We start from the raw sequence: 19,099 nt of genomic DNA, 5'->3' as shown, positions 1-19,099 counted from the left end.
TTAAAAATCAGGTGAAACTTTCAAAAATAATTACATGAAAAAAATTATAAATTTAATAAGTAAAATTTATCATTAATCTGTAATTTTTTTCCATCTGTCCACTGATGTGCTATTTCCCCTACATTAAATCCATCACATGGGACCATAATTTTTTTTTATTTTTTTTTATTTTGATTAGTTTAAGTTGGAGTTGGAGTTGGCAATGGAAGCCCAATTAGAAAGGCCCATGTGTGAAGAAGGGCTCAACCCAGTTCATCAGACCAAGCCCAAAGAAAGGGGCACACTGAAGGAGAGAAGAGAGAAAACGAGAGAGAGAAAGAGAGAGAGAGAGAGAGAGAGAGAAAGTGCCGTAACATATTTTGAGAAGGTTACAGTGGTAGAAGACGGTGGTGGCCGGCGGTGCGATCGGGAATGGAGTTGGAAGTGGACGAGACCGAGCTCAAAGCCGCCGGAGCTCAGCTTCTTCCGGAAGGACGCGTTGGACTCTTCATACATGGTTGGGAGATCGAGTCTCGCAAGCGTCCCATTCTCAACTCTCTCCACCTCCAACAGTACAATCTCCTCTCTCTCTCTCTCTCTCTCTCTCTCTCTATACATATATATATGTACATGTATATATGCAAGCAAAGATTGTTGCTTTTTTTTTGTATTTCGATTTTTGTTTTTGGTAAACTACCAATATGGGTTTAATTCCCATCAACTCTTATTTAGCCTTTATCCTTTCTATGATCGGGTTCAGACTTGTCCGTTCAAGGCAGACTACAAATCCTTTCATCGTGAACTACTAAATCGACTCCTCTTGTTGGCGAACAAATAGCCTTTTTGCTTTCTGGGACCGGGCTAATTCTTTGTCAAGCACCAATTCAGAGAAAGAGGGACACCCACCCTCTATTATTCTAAAGAGGGAGACCTTATATAGGAGACTTGGATTTAATTCCCATCAACTCTTATTTTCAACAAGTGATAGTAAAATCATGGTTAAAAATAATTTTTTGTGATAATTTTTGCACATGTCACTAAAACTTGACAATTAGTGACTTTTTTATCATGATTTTTATAAATTGTCGCTAAAATTTACAATTCGTGACGTTTTTCTTTGATGAATTTTTCAAACTGTTGCTAAAAGTTGAAAATTAGCGATTTTTTTGTGATGATTTTTTTAAACTGTCTCTAAAACTTATAATTAAGGACATTTTTTGTGACAATTTTCAACTGTTGCTGAAAATTAACAATTAGTAACGTTTGTTAATAGTGTTTGATTAAAAACATCATTAATTATCATAGGACCTATTGAACAATTAGTCCATAATAGGCCTACACGTAAATCACCTTCTCTTTTGTTTTGGGCGAAATACAATTACATGTCCATGAATCTGGAATCAATTGATCAGAAATTTATAGAGTACAATTTTGTTGATTTTAAGTGGAAATGTTGCTTTCGTAGCTTCTGTTAAACGCAGAGGATTACTTCGATTCAGAATAGCTAATAGAAGTAGCCAACAGTACTCCGATTTTTCTCTCTAGATAGAGCAAATTTTACTCGTGGTTTGTGAATTAAAACGAATACTTTCAAATGATGAGAGTTATGTGCATAAAGTGAAAGGGTTTAGTTTAGAGAGGAAGAAGACGAGGGTATTTATGTCAATTTACAAAGGCCGTTAACAGAAGTTAGAAGTGTAAAAAATCCACAAACATTAATGCTACAATGACCCCATTTATATATCACATTTGGTTTACCATCTCAATTGTCGTATTTGTATCCAATCCAACCAATACAAATACGACAATTGAGATGGTAAACCAAATGTGGTGTATAAATGCGGTCATTGTAGCATTACTCATCCACAAATTACAAGGGTTAACTGGTTATTTTGTAATAACAGGGTGTTATGTGCATATGACCTATACTATTGGGGTAAAGTGAAATTTGCCCCTCTTTCTATTTGTTAAGTTGGTCTGTGGGGCATTATTTCATGCGGAGGTAATAATTGTTGAGGTGCTGTAGTAGTCTTTTGTTAATCGTGTTGTTGACTCTTTTTGTAAATAATCTAAGGTCCTAGATCAAGGAATAGGTTCTGGTTCTTGTCAAATGAAATTTTCTAACTGATGGATGCTGCATAATATTTTGGCATTTATTTGGTTCTATCTAAATTGATTTGGGTGCTTTGGATTGTTTTGGGTGTAATTTGGGCTATAATGAAATTCGCAATAAACAAATAAAAAATAGATATGGTTAGCTAGTCGTTAGTGAACTATTTTTAATGATTCTACAATTGTGCTTATCATTTGGAACCCGCTCATTGTATGATGACAGTCAGTTCCCTCATGAATGGTTTAATAACTAGATTTGTGTTCCATTAGTTTGACGAATTTAAGCATACATGACTCCTTTTTTTTATGTCATTTAAATTTTCCCGACTAATACTTACTATGCAATATGCCATTTGATACATAACTCCTTTTTTCTTTGTTTATTTGTCTTTTTAATTTTCATCTCTTTTATCAAACTCATGTGCTGTCCTATACACTGGAATTGTTAGAGTGCACTAAGGCCTTAGTTTGTTTACCATTTGAATTCTGTAATTGCAGGTGGGAGCATAAGCTTCAAACATCCCACTTTCCAGAGATGGTTTTTGGGGACAGTTCTTTGGTTCTTAAACATGCCAGTAGTGGCATTAAGATTCATTTTAATACATTTGATGCTCTAACTGCCTGGAAGCAGGAAGCATTGCCACCAGTTGAAGTTCCTGCAGCTGCAAAATGGAAATTCAGAAGGTAAGCTGGGAACTGTTTATTCTTTCTTGTTGGCACCATATCATTCATTTAAGCAAGTTAGTCATATGTACAACGTGAATTTTGAAGTTCTGTTGAATAATACTGAATCCAACTCTTGAGGAAGAGAATTAGGTCCAGAAACTTTATTTCCTTTGGAAACAAATTCATTCATTCAGAACTTTCATGCGGGATGCAATTTAATTACTGAGTTAGAAGAGAATTATGTCAGGAAGATGAAAAAGCATTGGAAAGTTACGTCAATGGTGTACCCTGTTTGTTCCTTTTTAAGAATAATGATTCATGAAGCTTCAAGTGTAAGAGGGAAACATTTAAATGGTAGAGAAGAATCTACTTGTGGCATTAATCCCATTGATGTTGGTACCTAGCCTTGGTAGACTGCCTCAGTGATATAGGCATCCATCTTAACATGCTACAAGCCAAAAAAGAAGGCTAGTTAATATTGATTTGATCGTATACTTGTCCCTGAATAAGGTTGCTTATGTGAAAGTCACTTTCATATGAAGGATCCATCCACAATGCATACCAGCTTCACAATTGGTGGTTGTTTTATTATATACCATATGAACATTGAGTAATTTCTAAGCAATTAGGACACAGACTCCGTTGAAAGGAGGAACATGTAATTTTAGGTAGCTGCTTTATGGTCATCCTGTAGATATTCTTCAAGGAGAGATGTAAAAAGGTTTTGATTCATGGGTCTCAGGTTTATGGAGATTATACTTGGCGATGACAAGGTAGTAACGTGGCATGCTAGATTTGGACACACGTATCCATAGTAAGCTTTACGAACCAATGATTGCTTTGCTCAATAGGGGATTGTCACCTTCATGTCTTCGCTTCAAACCTTACATGGAAGCAATTACTCAATCATGGAAATTATCTCTCTGCGCCCTTCTTTTTCTTTCACTCCCTTAAATTTTTATTTTATTTTTTTATTTTTTTTATTTTTTTTCCCATTTGATCTTTCTTGTAGCCTGCAGGCATCAAGACCTTAGTTAGTATGTCACCTCAGGGTGACACCAAGTCCCCTTTTATCCTGGATGCTTTGTAATGGTTCCCATTAGTTGTACTAATCTAGATCTCTAAAATGAGTGTCAATTTGAACGTTTCATCCTTACAATGTATTTATTAATGTTGATCTGCCTTTGTTGTACTGTTTAAATTAGTGTTCTAATGAGTAGTAACTGAGAAAATTTTCTCTCTCTTCTTTTTCCCCTGTCCCCTTCATAACAATCTGCAGAAAGAATGTTATCCTGACTCTTTTTCTTTTTAAACGTATGTAGCCAACCCTTCCAGCAATTGGATTATGACTATACCTTTACAACACCATATTGTGGAAGTCAAACGATTGAGATAAATGAAGAGGTGTGTGCTCTCTCTTTCTCAAATTTGTTGTGCCATTTGGGTGATTGGCTTATATTTCACTTTTATGTGTGATGACTATGAGTCATTGCATAACTACATTGTTTCATGGGGGTCCAGTTGCCATGTGCAATATCATGCCCCTTTCAGTAATGGAGTTAGTGAAAGGATGCTATTTATGCTTTTGACTGTGGCCTCTTATATTGCTGGTACTTAAATTGCATCGAATAATACTAGTATTGCTGTTATTTACATGGTCAGCTTGCGAGAGGAGCAACCTCTGAAGATAACAACTGTGGTCTTTATTGGGAGGACTGCAAAGAGCAAATTGATTTGGCTGCACTGGCATCGAAAGAGCCCATTCTCTTCTATGATGAGGTTGGCAAAACAGAAGATTACTAGAAGTGGATAGACATGCAAATCTGATATTCCCTTTCTTTGCCTGTTATATGTTTTGTCTGCCATGACTGAAGTTATCATTATACACCTCAACAGGTAATCTTGTATGAAGATGAATTGGCGGATAGTGGTGTTTCACTTTTAACTGTAAAAGTGGTAAATTCTCGACTCTCTCAGCTTTATGTAGCTAGAATGGATACAATAAGATTCCTTCACAAGGTTAGGATGTCTGAGGACTCATCATATTTGTTATTTTGTAGAGGGTAATGCCAAACTCTTGGTTTCTTCTCTTGCGTTTTTGGGTGAGTTCATCTTTTTTACCTTATTAAGTTTCAACATAAAGCTTTGTACTTATTCTTTTTCTTTCTAAACTTTGGAATCCTGCTGTATTACAAAGGAGAATGTCTACATATCTAAAACCAATGGATGTTTTAGGAACTGAAAGAGAAATGATGTTTTTTTTTTACAGCTTAGAGTTGATGGGGTGCTTATGAGATTGAGGGACACACGTATGCATTGTGTTTTTGCAAATAGTGCAACCCCCATTATTCTTCGAGAAAGCTGTTGGAGGGAAGCCACATTTAAAGCTTTGTCTGCAGTAAGTTTACAATCTCTCTCTCATATATGTGTGCAAGTCTATGCTTGTGTTTGCATATGCAAAGGTCTTATTTTCTCCTTGTACAATTATGATAATTATGGCTTTCTTGTTGCCAGTTGCCACCCTCTTAGATAGTTTTTCTTGTCTAATTTTTGTTTTGGGGGAGCTGAAGTGATGTTTGTGTCACTTTTAGACCTGCAAACAAGCCGATCTTTGTAAGGCTCGAGCTGATGTTTGTGTCACTTTTAGACTTGCAAACAAGCTGATCTTTGTAAGGCTTGAGCTCAGCTCGTTTGTTTATTGAGCTTTAAAAGCCAGCTCAAGCTCGACTAGAAAATTAATCTAGCTCGGCTTGGTTCTTTAATACTAATCAAGCTGGAGGTTGACTCGAAGCTTGATAATGAAAAAAAGTTTGGCTATTAGAAGCATGGACACACACATCTAAGAAGTTAATGTGTCGTGCCTGGCACCAACACCACACGATGCTCGTTGGACACTTTCCAACACTAGGACACACATAGAAAACATTACAAGTTTGAATAAAATAACTTGGAATTCAATGATAAAACAAAAACAATATAAATTTATACATATTCTCATTCTTTAGACTTTAAAAATTATTTTCTTTACTTAATTCATTCATATATATGATATAATAATTATTTATTTTTTATATGACATACAATACATATATAATTATATATTTTGCATGTGTCTCTGCGTATCGTGTGTTACATTTTTTGAAAATTTCCATGCTGCCATTATCATGTCCGTGCTTCTTGGGTTTGGATATTATTTACATTTTTATATTACTTAATATATAAATAATAATTGAGCTGAGCTTATTCAAGCTTGAGCAATAAACGAGCCTAAAATCCTGGCTTGAGCTCATTTATTTACTTAATGGACTGAGCCGAGATTGCAAAGAGCTCTGTTCATTTGCAGCCCTGACTTTCTTACCTAATGGGGTTACCGTCCAAATTATATTTATGGTTTAGTTGAGGGTTCTGACAGTTTATAGTGACAACCCTCTTTCTTATTTTATATCTTATGGAGGAGGAACAGCATTGCCTATTCTGCTTGACATGGAAGGGTTTTAATTCTGTCCGTCCTCCACTTCTTTGAAATTATGGCATTTCATCCACAGCTACTCTAACAAATCCATCTTAGGTGGCATTATGGTAGCCTGAATGAATTCTTGACAGAGTTTCTCATGTTTTTGTAGCGCAATAAACTCATATCAACTACTTGCCTTCTTACCTTTGAACTTCTAGCCTCTATAAAGTGCTGAGCCTCATGATTTTTTATGCCATATTGCTTTAAATTGTCATCCACATGTTTTGTTTGTTTGTTTTTTTTTTTTTTCGTTTCTCAATTACCAACTCATCTATTGATGGAAAATTGAGCAGCTTTGCTTTCTTTGTCTTTTAAATGCTAATTTTTATCAGCTTAAATGCATTGACTTGTTTTATTAATTGATACAGAAAGGATACCCATCTGATTCTGCGGCATATAATGATCCAAGCATCATCAGCCAGAGGCTTCCTATCATCATGCATAAGTCCCAAAAGCTTAAAATCCCTGGTAACCTATAAGCTTGTAATTAATCGTTCAGATTACTGTGACACAAAACTGTACTGAATCTCGTGCAAAAGACGCAAATCAGTCCCATTTAACAGTTATAATCTCCTTTGTGGTAAACACATCCATGTCTACACTCTCATTTTCATCATCTGTGTTTGATTGGTGAGCTATTCTATTGAATAACATTTAGAGAATTGAAGAACAATTTTATGCTGCTTTAACACATTTTAGTACATATGGGCATGTTTGTGTGATTGTTGCTAGAATGAAGGTGTGGAAGCAGAAGCAAGGGCTGGGAGCCTTGAAGGTTTCAGACAAATGGGCTGTGGCTAGGGTGCAATAGATAAGGAAATGAGAAAAACAAAGCGGGCACATTGGCAGTGTTTGTAATAATTATCTGGGACCTTACTTATCAAAACTAAATAAATAAATATAGAAACTAGAAAGAATTATGAATTTGTAATTTGGACAAATAAAGACATAGCATATATTTACCTTTACGTATGGTAACATCATATAAAAATTAAACATGGCAGGGTCAACTCACATTTTATTCTTAAAATCTTAACTTTTGTAGGAATTATGTCTTGCAAAACTCAACGCTGGATTTCATGCTCCTTAAGTGACCTTCGAGCTTGCTGAATTTCAGATCAATCAGAAATTAAGAGCTATCTCTTCTATAATTGCATTCTAGAGAAGGATATGATCATGTCGATGAGAAAGCTCTTGATGTCCAATTGACGTTCAATCTTAGCTTGAAAGTTATTTTGAGGAGCATGAAGACCAACAGTTGCTACAAGAAGTTTTGAATTGGTGTGAGAATAAAGTTTGTTACACCAGGGTTAAATGGGTCCGGCCCCTAGTTAAATTGTGATATTATTAATCATATTTGGGGAATTTTATCTTATGGATGGTGAGAGTAAACTGCAGTCATATAACTGTAGTGGAATGGATGAAGTGGAGAATCTTTTTGGAGCGATGTGTGACGTTTGTTACATGAGGGGAAAACTTTATTGTGCCTCCGTTTGGGAAGTGGGTTAGCTTTTTGACTTTTTGGCTTTTTTGACTATTTTAGCCTGGGCTAAAAAGCTTGGTTTGGGAAGGGCTTTTTGGCTTTTTGGCTTTTTTGACTTTTTTTGTGAGAGAAGAAAGTAATGATTATAGGTTGGATGTGATGTTTTGTTTGTTATGACTAAAATAGTCTATTTTGTTTTTTGTGGCTAAAATAGCCAAAAAAAGCCTGAAAAAGTCCTTGCCAAACACAGGCACATGTATCACTATTAGGCTAAAATTCTTTATGGTACATGAAGCTTGGCAATGAATTCAAGCATTTTAGAAGCTGGGCCAGGGTTACTGAAGAAACAGTAATACCCTAGGGATCTTAATTCTTGAACACGTGTTTTGGAACATGGTACAGCTTTCTTCCAATAAATTATGCAGCGATCCAAAAAAAAAATTCTATTTCTTTCCTGAATTTTGTTCCTTTTTTAGAAAACATATATTAAAAAGATTGAATTTTGTGGGAAAAGATTGAGGAGAAAAGCTACAGCACATCAAACACTGAAGTAAACTGGAAAAGTCAATGTAGAAACTGCAACTGGGATCTTTGGAAGCTAGAGTACTTTACATGATCCTTACAATATTGTCTCACATGAAGAAATGTGTTTTAAAAAAGTGTTGTAGTTGCTCCTTTTAGAAGTCATTAGCAGCCTATTGTCTGAAACTTATCATATATGTTTGAAACAATTTGGAGTTTTTGGGTATTGTAATGCATCCTTATCAGCATTTCTCAATAACCCTCCGTCTGCTACTAAACTAACACATAAATGCTTTTTTCTTCTTTAGCAATATGTGGTCTCCTCAAATTAGTAGATGATGCTATCTCTTAAGCTTTTGCCTCATTCTCCGAGGTATTATTACTCTAATTGCTAGCTAAATTATTGATAAAGTACAACAGGAATGAAAATTGAAGGTCATTGTAAGGATCAAGAACCTTTGAATCTGGTGACAGGTATATTATAGTGCACCGGGATTACTTTATGAAACTACAGATGAAAATAACTGGTTGTTAGAATGCATTTGCAGGAAGAACATTAAATTCTTCATTGCCGCTTCTAGTCTTATTTGGAAGAACCACCTTCTAAGATCTTGACTCTTCGAAGTTGTGCTCTTAACTCTTCCTAAGTTAATTGATGTTGTTGATGGAAGCATAAATCAAAAACTGTTGAAGATGGATGAACATATTAGAGCCGGAGATTCAAATCAAGCTTGAGGTTGTCCAATGGCTGCTCTGGTAGTAGCTGTGGATCCAAATGAAAGCTTCCAGGCCACATCAAGTTCATTTCTTCCTCCATTGTGCGTGGCTCCCATGGACTCACAAACCCGGTATGAGTCTCATTAAACCTTCCCACGATTGTTGTTCCTGTGCCTCTACTTGGTTTGTGCACCAGTGAGTGAGGCCGGACACCAAGTGATCGGGCCATATGAGCATTGGCTGGGAAACCCATCATTGTCGTCATGGTCTGACTCCGATATCGTCTGGCAGCACCTCTTTCCCTCTTGTGGGCATTCTGGTGACCTCCTAATGCTTGTGAACTGAAAAACTTCCTCATGCAGAAGTTACACGAAAAGACCTTGGCAGAAACAGGTCTTGATTGTGAGTTGGAGTCTCCGGCTGGTGTGTTTAGTTTCCTTCCCAGGCTCAAATTCAGCCCATCTAGGGTTCCTTGGTCGCTGTTATCACTTGTTTTCATTCTGCTGTAACGTTGGGGTTTCACCGCCTTTAGGAAGGTGAATAAATAGGAGAGGCTTTGTGGAATGAATCAAGATCTTCTCCTTAACTTCTCTCCTTGACTTTTTACTTGTTGGCTATTGGGTCCACTTTTATGTCCAATTTCGATGATCCGAACCGTTAACATTTTAAGATTTATTGAGTATATTATACCTGTAAAAAATTAAATTGATCATATATCAGAAAGCATGTATTCGGCAAACTGTTTATTAAATTTTTTTAAAAAAAAGTTTTTTGTTTGATGAACTGAATATAATTTCTGATATTCGATCAACTTGATTTTTTATAAGTATGATATATTTGACAAATTTAAACGATTCGGATAATTAAAATTGGATCTAAAATTGAGCCCAATAACCCAACAAAGTAGAGAAGTCAACATGAGAATCCGGATTCTTGTGGAATAGCTGTGACCGACGCTTAAATGGAGTCCAGATCAAAGATGAGGATGGATTTTCTTACAAGTTTTTGTCACCTAAGTGATGCTTGGCCTTCCACGAGACAAGGATGTCGTCATTGTTTACTGTTCCCATGCCAATCTTAGGATTCCCCACTTCCCATGTCTCTCCTTTTCTCTCTCCTCTAACTGACTTTACATGGTTCTCTGTCGAGTAACTAAAAGCATAAAAGTGAAAGGTTGACATTGAACAATACGGGTGGTTTGAGATGATCTAAATAAGTATATTTTTTTTATTCTTTTATAAAATATGAGTTGGGTGTGGGTTGAGTTTGAAGTGATATATTAGAGAGGTGATGTGACTTAAATAAGATAATGTGACTTAAATAGGATAATAAATTTTTAATTTTTTGATTTTTTTAGATTATGCCAAACAAGACCAACAATAGTCTATGGAAAAGGCTAGGGAGTTATCCGAAAATATAGTGTACCACATATTTGAACTTATCCATATATTTTATTTTGTGAATCGAGAAGGTTGGATTGAGAGGATTGATACCCTTCCTATCCAAAATCTTGGTGTTGGCATGTAATATGAACTCTTCAAAAGTTGCATCATAGGCTCCTTGGGTATTTTGAAAAGATGATTAAAAATTATTTTTTGATTTTTTTCTATTTTTTTGTGAGAGAGAAAAGTGAGTTAAAAGCTGGGAAGTGGGTTAAAAGCTATCCCAAAATGAGAGTTGTTTTGGGAATTAGCTATTTTAGTAGATTTTTTTTATTTTTTACAAAAAAAAACGTTCAAAAAAATAGAGAACATAAATAACTTTTTTGTAGTGACTTTTTAACTATTTTAACCTATTGCCAAAATAGTCTTTAATATGTGATTGTTATATATATTACGTTATCAAAAGTTGATTACAACTCAATCCTCGTTTGGTAAATATTTTGAGGCTAAAAAGCACTAAAAGACAAAATATCCTATGTAAACCAATAAAATAAAATATCATATTCAAATTATAATCATTACACTTTTTCTTTTATAAAAGTCAAAAAAATTCAAAAATAAAAACCAAACAAAACTAAAAAAATCGGGTTAAAAAAGTTTTAACACAAAAAAAATGAGTTACCGTAACTAGTGCCAAACGAAGCTTCACTATGGTAATCAATTATATGATCTTTTGAGCATCACGAGTCAAGTCTCAGATCAGACGAGTTTGGTCTGATATATTTCACTTGATATCACTGCAATTAGTAAACCCTTTCATGTCACTACAAGAAAATATACTTTTGGCGACTAAAGTTTTAGTCGTCAAAAGTAATGTTTTTAGTCGCCAAAGTCTTTTTCCGACTAAATATTTTGATCGCTAAATTTGTTGTAGAAAAACGGTGGGGGAAAGTTTTGGCGACTAAAAAAAATTTAGTCGCCAAAAGTCCTATAAATGGCTACTAATGTTTTAGTAGGGAAAAGTACAAGGTATTGGCGACTAAATATTTTTTAGTAGCCAAAAATCATAAATTGGCGACTAAATATTTAGTCGCCAAAAGTTTTCAAATAAAATTAATTTTCATTTTCAGCGACTAAAATTTTTAGTCGCCCAAAGTATCATTTATTATTAGCTACTAAATATTTAGTCGTCAAAAAAAATTAATTTTCATATTTTTTTTTAGCTACTAAATTATTTAGTCGCCTAAAGTCTTATATATTTTTTACTACTAAATTTTTAGTCGCTAAAAAATCTTTGGTTTGTTTTTGGCTACTAAATTTTTAGTAGCCAACAAGTTTTTTTTTTTTTTTTTGCTACTAAACATTTAGTCACCAAAAACTTTATTTAGTGTTATTTTTTTATTTTTATTATTATTAATTTCTGCACAATCTATATTTATTTCGTGTAACCTACACCCTGTATATAAACAAAACAATACATATGTCTATTTCTATTTCACTTTCAACCATCCAAAAATTTGGTTTTGTAACATCAAATTCTATACAAACCAGATATAATCCAACCCAAAATAATATTTCCATACAAACAGATAATCATACAAAAATGATGTCCTTCGCATACAAAAAAGAAATATCCACTAGTAATCTATACCACCAGAAAATAACTTTGTCTCTGTTGAATCAACAACTATTGCAGTAATTGGTAGTGGAAAAGTTCGAGTTTGTAAAAGTCTTCCAGTAACAAGGTTTCATACCTACAATACGAAAATAAGGCCTTGTTTGGGGAGTGGCTATTTTAGCCAAAAAGTCAACTAAAACTAGTCACATCACCTCTCTACTTTTCTGCACATCTTTTTGTAAAAAGTCAAAAAGTTACTAAAATAGCATGTTCCCAAACGAGGCCTAAGTCATTAGATAATTCACCCATCGAAGTCTACAACTTTTCCCAGACCTTAACAAACCTGAAAAATGAGAAAAAGAAAGAAAGGACGTGTTAAGTGTAAGACAAACAAATGCACCAAGCAAATGAAACAAAAAATTTGGACGAAGGGTTTCAGTCGTGGTTTTTTAAATCATTAATCGTACCAAACAGTTTTTTAGCAATTGAATAAACGATATTGAGTATGAATTAACTATGAACTCATAGGTATCAGAAATGTCTAATAGGCATTTAATTTTCATTCTAACTTGTATATCAAAAGTATTCGTAATGAAAGAATAAAAATTCAATAAAATTCTGTTCACTATTTGGCCACTTTCATGCCCATCCAATAATAGGAGATGCAACATGTTTCTAATTTCAAGAAAAATCGAGATAAAGTGACGACATGGCCACATGCTTTTAGACAATATGCGGCATCACGTTGGAATTTGCCATCCCACCATTGGTACTGTTTGATGTAGATGATAGAGCTATTTATCATTTTATTTTCTTTTTTTCATTTCTAAAAATTTGTATCAAGAGTGTTTTGTATAGTTTTTGTTTACAATTTATAAAGCAGAAATATCGGTGGGCAAAAAATTCAATTTAACAAGTGGCCAAATCCTAAACCCTAAACCAATGATCAATTGTTTCCTGAAATCAACTTTTGATAGGAAAACCCTCCAGATTCATGGCACTTAAAAGTGTCTAACCAGTGTAACATATCAAAGATGCAATCGCAAGACGGATTCCATGTTCCTTGGGCAGGCACCCCCTACTTTTAGTGGATTGCACAAATTCTACGTGGTTTGTATCTACTGAAATTCTTTGCTGACGTAGAGTTATTATGAATCAATATAAATGTCCAAACAGTGTAAAACTCTTGGCTGCATGGTAACTCGAATCCCTAGATACAAATTTATTTTCTCAAATTTCTCCATAAATGAAACATAGAATAGATTTCTAAAAGTGCCAAAGCACATGTTCAAATCACACTTGATAAATGACATATGCATAATGTCACTAGTCAAAACAAATTGCATGAAATATGAGCTTAACCTCTTCCCACGATTTCCCAGTAGCTTCAAGCAAAGCAGCATTGCAAGTCTTCAGCTCTATGGAGGTGCCTGAGAACATTGAGGTTGCCTCCTCCCATCCTCTGTTATGTCCCATACACCTGTACATTTAACTTTCTGTCAAAATTCTTAATGAACTTTTTTATATATTCTTATATAAATTATGTGAGAAAAAAAAACTAACAAGACAGAGATAAGAAAAAACAAAGGAAAAAACAAGTGAGAATAAGTATCTACACCTGTATAGTCCTACTTGCTTCCTGCACAAGCACATTCTAAAACTAAATAAATTAGATTGTTATTGAAAAGACATCTATTGTCAAGACATGACAAGGCTCATCAGAGGTCCCATGGAGATGATAGTTGCTATTGAAAAAATTGAAACCATATATGGAAATGTCAATTTAAATAAAAATTTAAAATCACAGCTAAGTAGATTAATTACAAAAACTATACAAGTTTAGTGAATTCATTTGACATACTATGTAAAACACACCAAGAGTTTCTTTTCCATTTGCCATCAAGATGCACCCTTAATACACACAAATACCTCACCTATTAAATGGAACTCCAAACAAGCTGTTACAGTCAGCAGAACTCACATAACTGTAAGTATCTCGTCCCTTGAAAATTTACAGATGGCATGTTGAAGGTGCTCAGCTGTCTGTCCATTCATTGCTGCAATTGAATAAAAGCTTGAAATGAAATGTACCTCAGCTTCCAAAAATCCTCTCACTTGTTCTTGCATAGTTTTAAGTGTTTCCTTTGTTCGCACTGCATCACTCCACCAAGACACCAGTAGAGAATTTTCGATCCAATGATGAACTATTCACTCATTGTACACAAGTCAATCTAACCTTATGGGGTCATCAGTACTGTGCAAGTATTTCTAGAGAATCCTAACCTGGACAAAATAAGCTCAGGAATCCAACCCAACTGCTGGAGCTTGTGTGAAACTTCAATAGCATCAGCTTGTCCCGCCTTACTCTAAGGGCGATCATGATCTTTGCAAGATAAAGAAGGAAGCAGGTATCAAGAAGCCTGACATGATTTTGGTTATCAAAACAATAAAAAGAAAAATGCATGAAATGAGTTTACCTCTAAGCATTTTTGCTCACCTTTTTATTTTATTTTTATTTTAATTTATTTTGAAGTGGTTAAAGTGTTACGAGGTGACTTTGCAATGAAGTGTAACGATTAATTAGACAAAAAAACAACAACAGGAGTGCTCATTTACAAATATCAGTAGTTGTGTCTCAGTTGCCACCAGTGCAAGTGAAACCGTCTAATAAACAAATGTCCATTTGGAATACAAGAACACAGAGGATTTCAAAATCCAAGTCATATCATGCTTTTCATCCTTTTCATATCATATCATGGAATCCATCTTGTGATTGCATCTTTGATATGTTACACTGGTTAGACACTTTTAAGTGCCATGAATCTGGAGGGTTTTCCTATCAAAAGTTGATTTCAGGAAACAAGCCAAATCCTAAACCCTAAACCAATTTTCATTTCTAAAAATTCAAACACTTGGTGACCATGTTCCAATTGTTTCTGATAAACTTGTCACTTGAGCATACTCAAGTCAAATACTTGGTGGGCAAAAAATTTAACAATCCACATATCAAACAAACAATCACCTAAACCAATGATCCAAATTCAGAGTTTATCATCACTACCCATTTCAGAGTTTGTCCACACAATCCACATATCAAACACATTCAATACACAATAAAAACACACAGAGAAAGTTAAAAATCGAAATAGGTACTCACTAGAACAGCCTTATGGGCAGAGACGGGAATGGGGTTAGACGCGGGTTTACCGGAATCGTCATTAGAACCGACTAAAACGATGTCGGAGAAGCAAGGAGTAGAGCGATGGTGGTAATCATCGAAGGGAGTCTAGAATCTGAGGAAAGAGACTTTGGAGTTGAGATCTTCGATCTTGGCTCGGAGTTGTTCTAGATCTTGGCTCTGAATCAGTGTTCATGAACTCATCATGGATCTCAGGTGACGGTGACCAAAAGGAGTAGGAATCGATGCTCAGGTTCCCGGCAACCACGAGGGAAGGGAGAGGAGCACAGGAGAGATAGAGAGACGCTGAAGAGAGAGACAGACAGAGGCACTGGCAAAATTTTGGAAACCAAATATATATATATATATATTTCACCATTAGCGAATAAATTTTTTAGTCGCCAATTACTTTTATAAATTTTTCAAATTTAAATTTGAAATGTTTCCCTCTGATTTTTTATTTTTTAGCGACTAAACTAATTTTTGGTCGTTGAAAATATGTTTTGGCGACTAAACTTTTGGTCACGAAAGATGGTTTTTTTTTTTTTTAATTTTACATTTGGTGACTAAATATTTTAGTAGCCAATACTTAATATACAGCGACTAAACTAATTTTTGGTCACTAAAAATATGTTTTGGCAACTAAACTTTTGGTCGTCAAAGATAAAAAATAAATTTTTAATTTTACATTCGGCAACTAAATATTTTAATAGCCAAAACTCAATATACGGCAACTAAAAAATTTTTTGTCACGAAGTCTAGTATTTTTAGCGACTAAATTATTTTTTAGTCACCAATAATCAATATATTCTGACTAAAAAAATTTAGTAGCTAAATATTATACTTTTGGAGACCAAAAAACAGTTTTAGTCTCCAATTCCAAAACTTTTGGCGACTAAGGGTTGGTTTGGAAAGTGGGTTGATTTTTTGGCTTTTTTGGCTATTTTAGCCTGGGCTAAAAAGCTTGGTTTGGGAAGGACTTTTTGACTTTTTGACTTTTTTTACTTTTTTTGTGAAAGTAAAGTATAATGATTATGGGTTGGATGTGATGTTTTGTTGGTTGTGGCTAAAATAGCCTATTTTGTCTTTTGTGACTAAAATAACCAAAAAAACCTACAAACCTTCTTTCTAAACTTCACCTAAATTTGTTTTAGTCGCAAATTTTAGTTGCCAAAAGATGTATTTGGTTGTAGTGTGTTAAGTAGGCATGAAATATAACTAATTTTACAATGAGCATCTATTTCAACGATCTTATTTTACTATTTAATGTGTGAGTTTAGTTGTCGGCGTTGCATTAGAGGTATACATAGTAGTGAGACCTATTACATTATTTTTAAAAAATAGAAATATTTTTATATTGTGTCTTTGATATATATATATATATATATAGAGAGAGAGAGAGAGAGAGAGAGAGAGAGAGAGAGAGAGAGAGAGAGAGAGAGAGAGAGAGAGAGAGAGAGAGAGAGAGAGTGTGTGTTGTGGAGAGTGGTGAGGTTGTCAATAATGGGTGAATAAAGTAGGAAACAAGATGAGGTGGTTATAGATAAGTAGTCAAGGAACAAGAGGATCTAGATGGGTTTGTCTTCATGTTGGGACTTCCTCAGCATTCCTTTGAGAGATATATGCCTGTGTTTGGTAAGTGGGTTTGCAGGTTTTTTTGACTATTTTAGTCACAAAAAATAAAATAGGCTATTTTAGCCATAATAAACAAAACATCACATCCAATCCATAATCATTACATTCTTCTCTCACAAAAAAACTTAAAAAAGCCAAAAAGCCCTTCCCAAACCAAGCTTTTAAGCCCAGGCTAAAATAGCTAAAAAGCCAACTCACTTTCCAAACGGAGGCATTTGCATATGTACAGTACAAGTCCATTAAGAGCCCCACTTGTATTGTACTTGCCCTCAGTCTTTTTTGTTAAAAAAATAAAAAATAAAAAAACAAAAAAAAAAACGTAGATGACAATCTGAATCAGCACCCCCATAAAAGGGTCCTTTTTTCTCTTTTTTTTTTATTTTTTATTTTTTTATTTGCGAAATTGCAAAATGTTTTAGGAGGACTTGTTTGAAAGATCTCTCTGTTACGTGTACAAGCATGCACTCAGGCACGTGACATAAAAACATAATTCAATATACTCTCTTTGATAACGTTTACGTTTTTAATTTATATTTATAAAAATTTATAAATTGATTTTTGTTTATTTTAAAAAAATCATAAACTACAAACGCATTTGGTAATTGACAAAATATTTAAAAAAAATTAAAAATATAAAAAAGAATGAGAAATAGCAAATGGTGACAAGTGACGACGGAAGACGGTGGTAGAAAGTGATGACGGTGGGTGGTGGGTAGCGGGTGGTGGCGGGTGGATGGTGGTGGTGGTGGTGGGTGGGTGGGTGACGGTGGCAGGTGGTGAGTCATAGCGAGTGGGTAGTGGGTAGTGATGGTGGTGGTGGCGGGTAGGTGACGGGTGGTGGGTGGGTGGGTGACGGTGGCGAGTGGTAGCTAGTGAGTGGTGGTGGTGGTGGGTGGCTTGCGGTGGTGGGTGGTGGTGGCAGGTGGGTGGTGAGTGGTGGTGGCAGAGAGGTGACGGGTGGTGGTGGTGGCGGCCGGTAGGTGGTAGTGGCGGGTGGTGAGTGGTGGCAAGTGGATGGTACGTGGGTGATGGGTGGTTGTGGTGGTGGTGGTGGTGGTGGTGGTGGTGAGAGATGGGTGGTGGTGGCGAGTGGGTGGCAGGTAGGTGGTGGCGGGTGGGTGGCGGAAATGATGGCGGGTGGTGGCTAGTGTTGGGTGGTAAAAAAAAAAATTGAAAATTGAAAATGGAAACACATTTTTTTAGTTTACATTTTTTGATCAAATTTATAAACTAAGACTACTAATTTATAAATCAAAAATTTAACAAACAAGTTTTTATTTGAATTTTTAAAATTTTTGTAAATATAAACAGAAAATTGAAAACGTAAGTATTACCAAACGGCACCAAAGTATTTTGTTTTATTTTAGCTGTGAATTAATAGTTTAATTGTCAACTTGATTTTCAAATGATCTTCGGGACTGTTTAAATTCCCCCACCCCCCAAAAAAAAAAAAAAAAAAAAAAAAACCTTGAAAACAGCATTGGATACCATTTGAACAAAGTAGATAAGTTAGAGGATCAAATAGGACAGTTGGCTGTTAAAATTGCAATTTTTTTTCATGATTATTTAAAGGAGAAGCGAGATTGTAATGGTCAAGCTTTCGCAAACCTATCTTTCATTGAGCCCATTCACTTTCCTATCTTTTGAGAGAGTACCAATCTATTCTGTTATGGAAAATTACATGCTCATATTCTGAAATTATTGAATAATTATTCATAATGAAGGAAGGCATAAATATTCTTGGAGTAACACGTATTTGTACTTCCTAACCAATTATTATTCAATATGTTTTCTCATGTTCCTTAATCATCCAACAGTATACCCCATCTTCTCCACCAATTATAATATTATGAAATACCACATGTCCATTTTCAAAATTACTGAATAATTACCCATCTTTTATAAAGTTAGCATACATCTCCAGTTATTCTTTTGTAGTTTCTGTTTCCTTTCGTTAATTTAGCGTGGTCCTTTCTTTTTTGCTTCATGGAAAGTGATGTGCATAAGCCTTTTTAGAGCTAGAGATTGACTTTTTATCAGAAATAAAAATCACGCATAATGTACATATTGAGAATTTAATTTTAATTTGGACAAATAAAAATATACCAACCCAACATCACAATACAACGAGAAAGATATTAATAATTTTTTTATTATTATTTTCAAGCTTCATTCTTACTATTTGGTTTAATTTTTTATAACTATTTTCAAATTTTTTGTTTCTAGTTCTTTTTTTTTCTTTTTTTTCCTTTAGTAATTTTTTTCCCCCATATTTTAGTCACATTTTTTTTAC

At 34.7% G+C, this 19,099-nt stretch overlaps 2 protein-coding genes and 1 long non-coding RNA gene across 5 annotated transcripts; 1 reads left to right on the top strand and 2 right to left on the bottom strand.

Annotated features, from left to right (window-relative positions):
* Positions 1 to 178: 178 nt before the first annotated feature.
* On the top strand, positions 179 to 6,944 carry LOC114295846 (TIP41-like protein). The gene is made up of 8 exons (XM_028240136.2): positions 179 to 551; positions 2,590 to 2,775; positions 4,080 to 4,161; positions 4,420 to 4,536; positions 4,654 to 4,713; positions 4,818 to 4,859; positions 5,027 to 5,155; positions 6,640 to 6,944. Exons 1-8 carry the CDS (start codon positions 412 to 414, stop codon positions 6,748 to 6,750), a joined length of 867 nt encoding a protein of 288 aa, XP_028095937.2. The 5' UTR covers positions 179 to 411; the 3' UTR covers positions 6,751 to 6,944.
* A 2,038-nt stretch (positions 6,945 to 8,982) lies between these two features.
* LOC145803879 (zinc finger protein 7-like) lies at positions 8,983 to 9,492 on the bottom strand. The gene has a single exon (XM_082897262.1). It carries the CDS (start codon positions 9,490 to 9,492, stop codon positions 8,983 to 8,985), a length of 510 nt encoding a protein of 169 aa, XP_082753388.1.
* A 2,437-nt stretch (positions 9,493 to 11,929) lies between these two features.
* Positions 11,930 to 15,509, bottom strand: LOC114295859 (uncharacterized). Of its 3 annotated transcripts, none has more exons than XR_014347198.1 (5): positions 15,151 to 15,509; positions 14,277 to 14,376; positions 13,612 to 14,154; positions 13,356 to 13,473; positions 11,930 to 12,336 (listed from the first exon to the last, which is right to left on the bottom strand). It is a non-coding gene; the product is annotated as an uncharacterized LOC114295859 (long non-coding RNA). The 3 variants fall into 3 exon arrangements; XR_014347199.1 differs by having other exon boundaries at positions 13,928 to 14,154; XR_014347200.1 differs by having other exon boundaries at positions 13,975 to 14,154; positions 15,151 to 15,506.
* Positions 15,510 to 19,099: the final 3,590 nt, after the last annotated feature.

The sequence above is a fragment of the Camellia sinensis genome, chromosome 12, assembly GCF_055761805.1.
Source record: "Camellia sinensis isolate YWXY chromosome 12, ASM5576180v1, whole genome shotgun sequence".
Lineage (NCBI taxonomy): Eukaryota > Viridiplantae > Streptophyta > Magnoliopsida > Ericales > Theaceae > Camellia > Camellia sinensis.
Note: the sequence above shows the minus strand (reverse complement) of the source record. Positions and strands in the feature narration are given on the sequence as shown.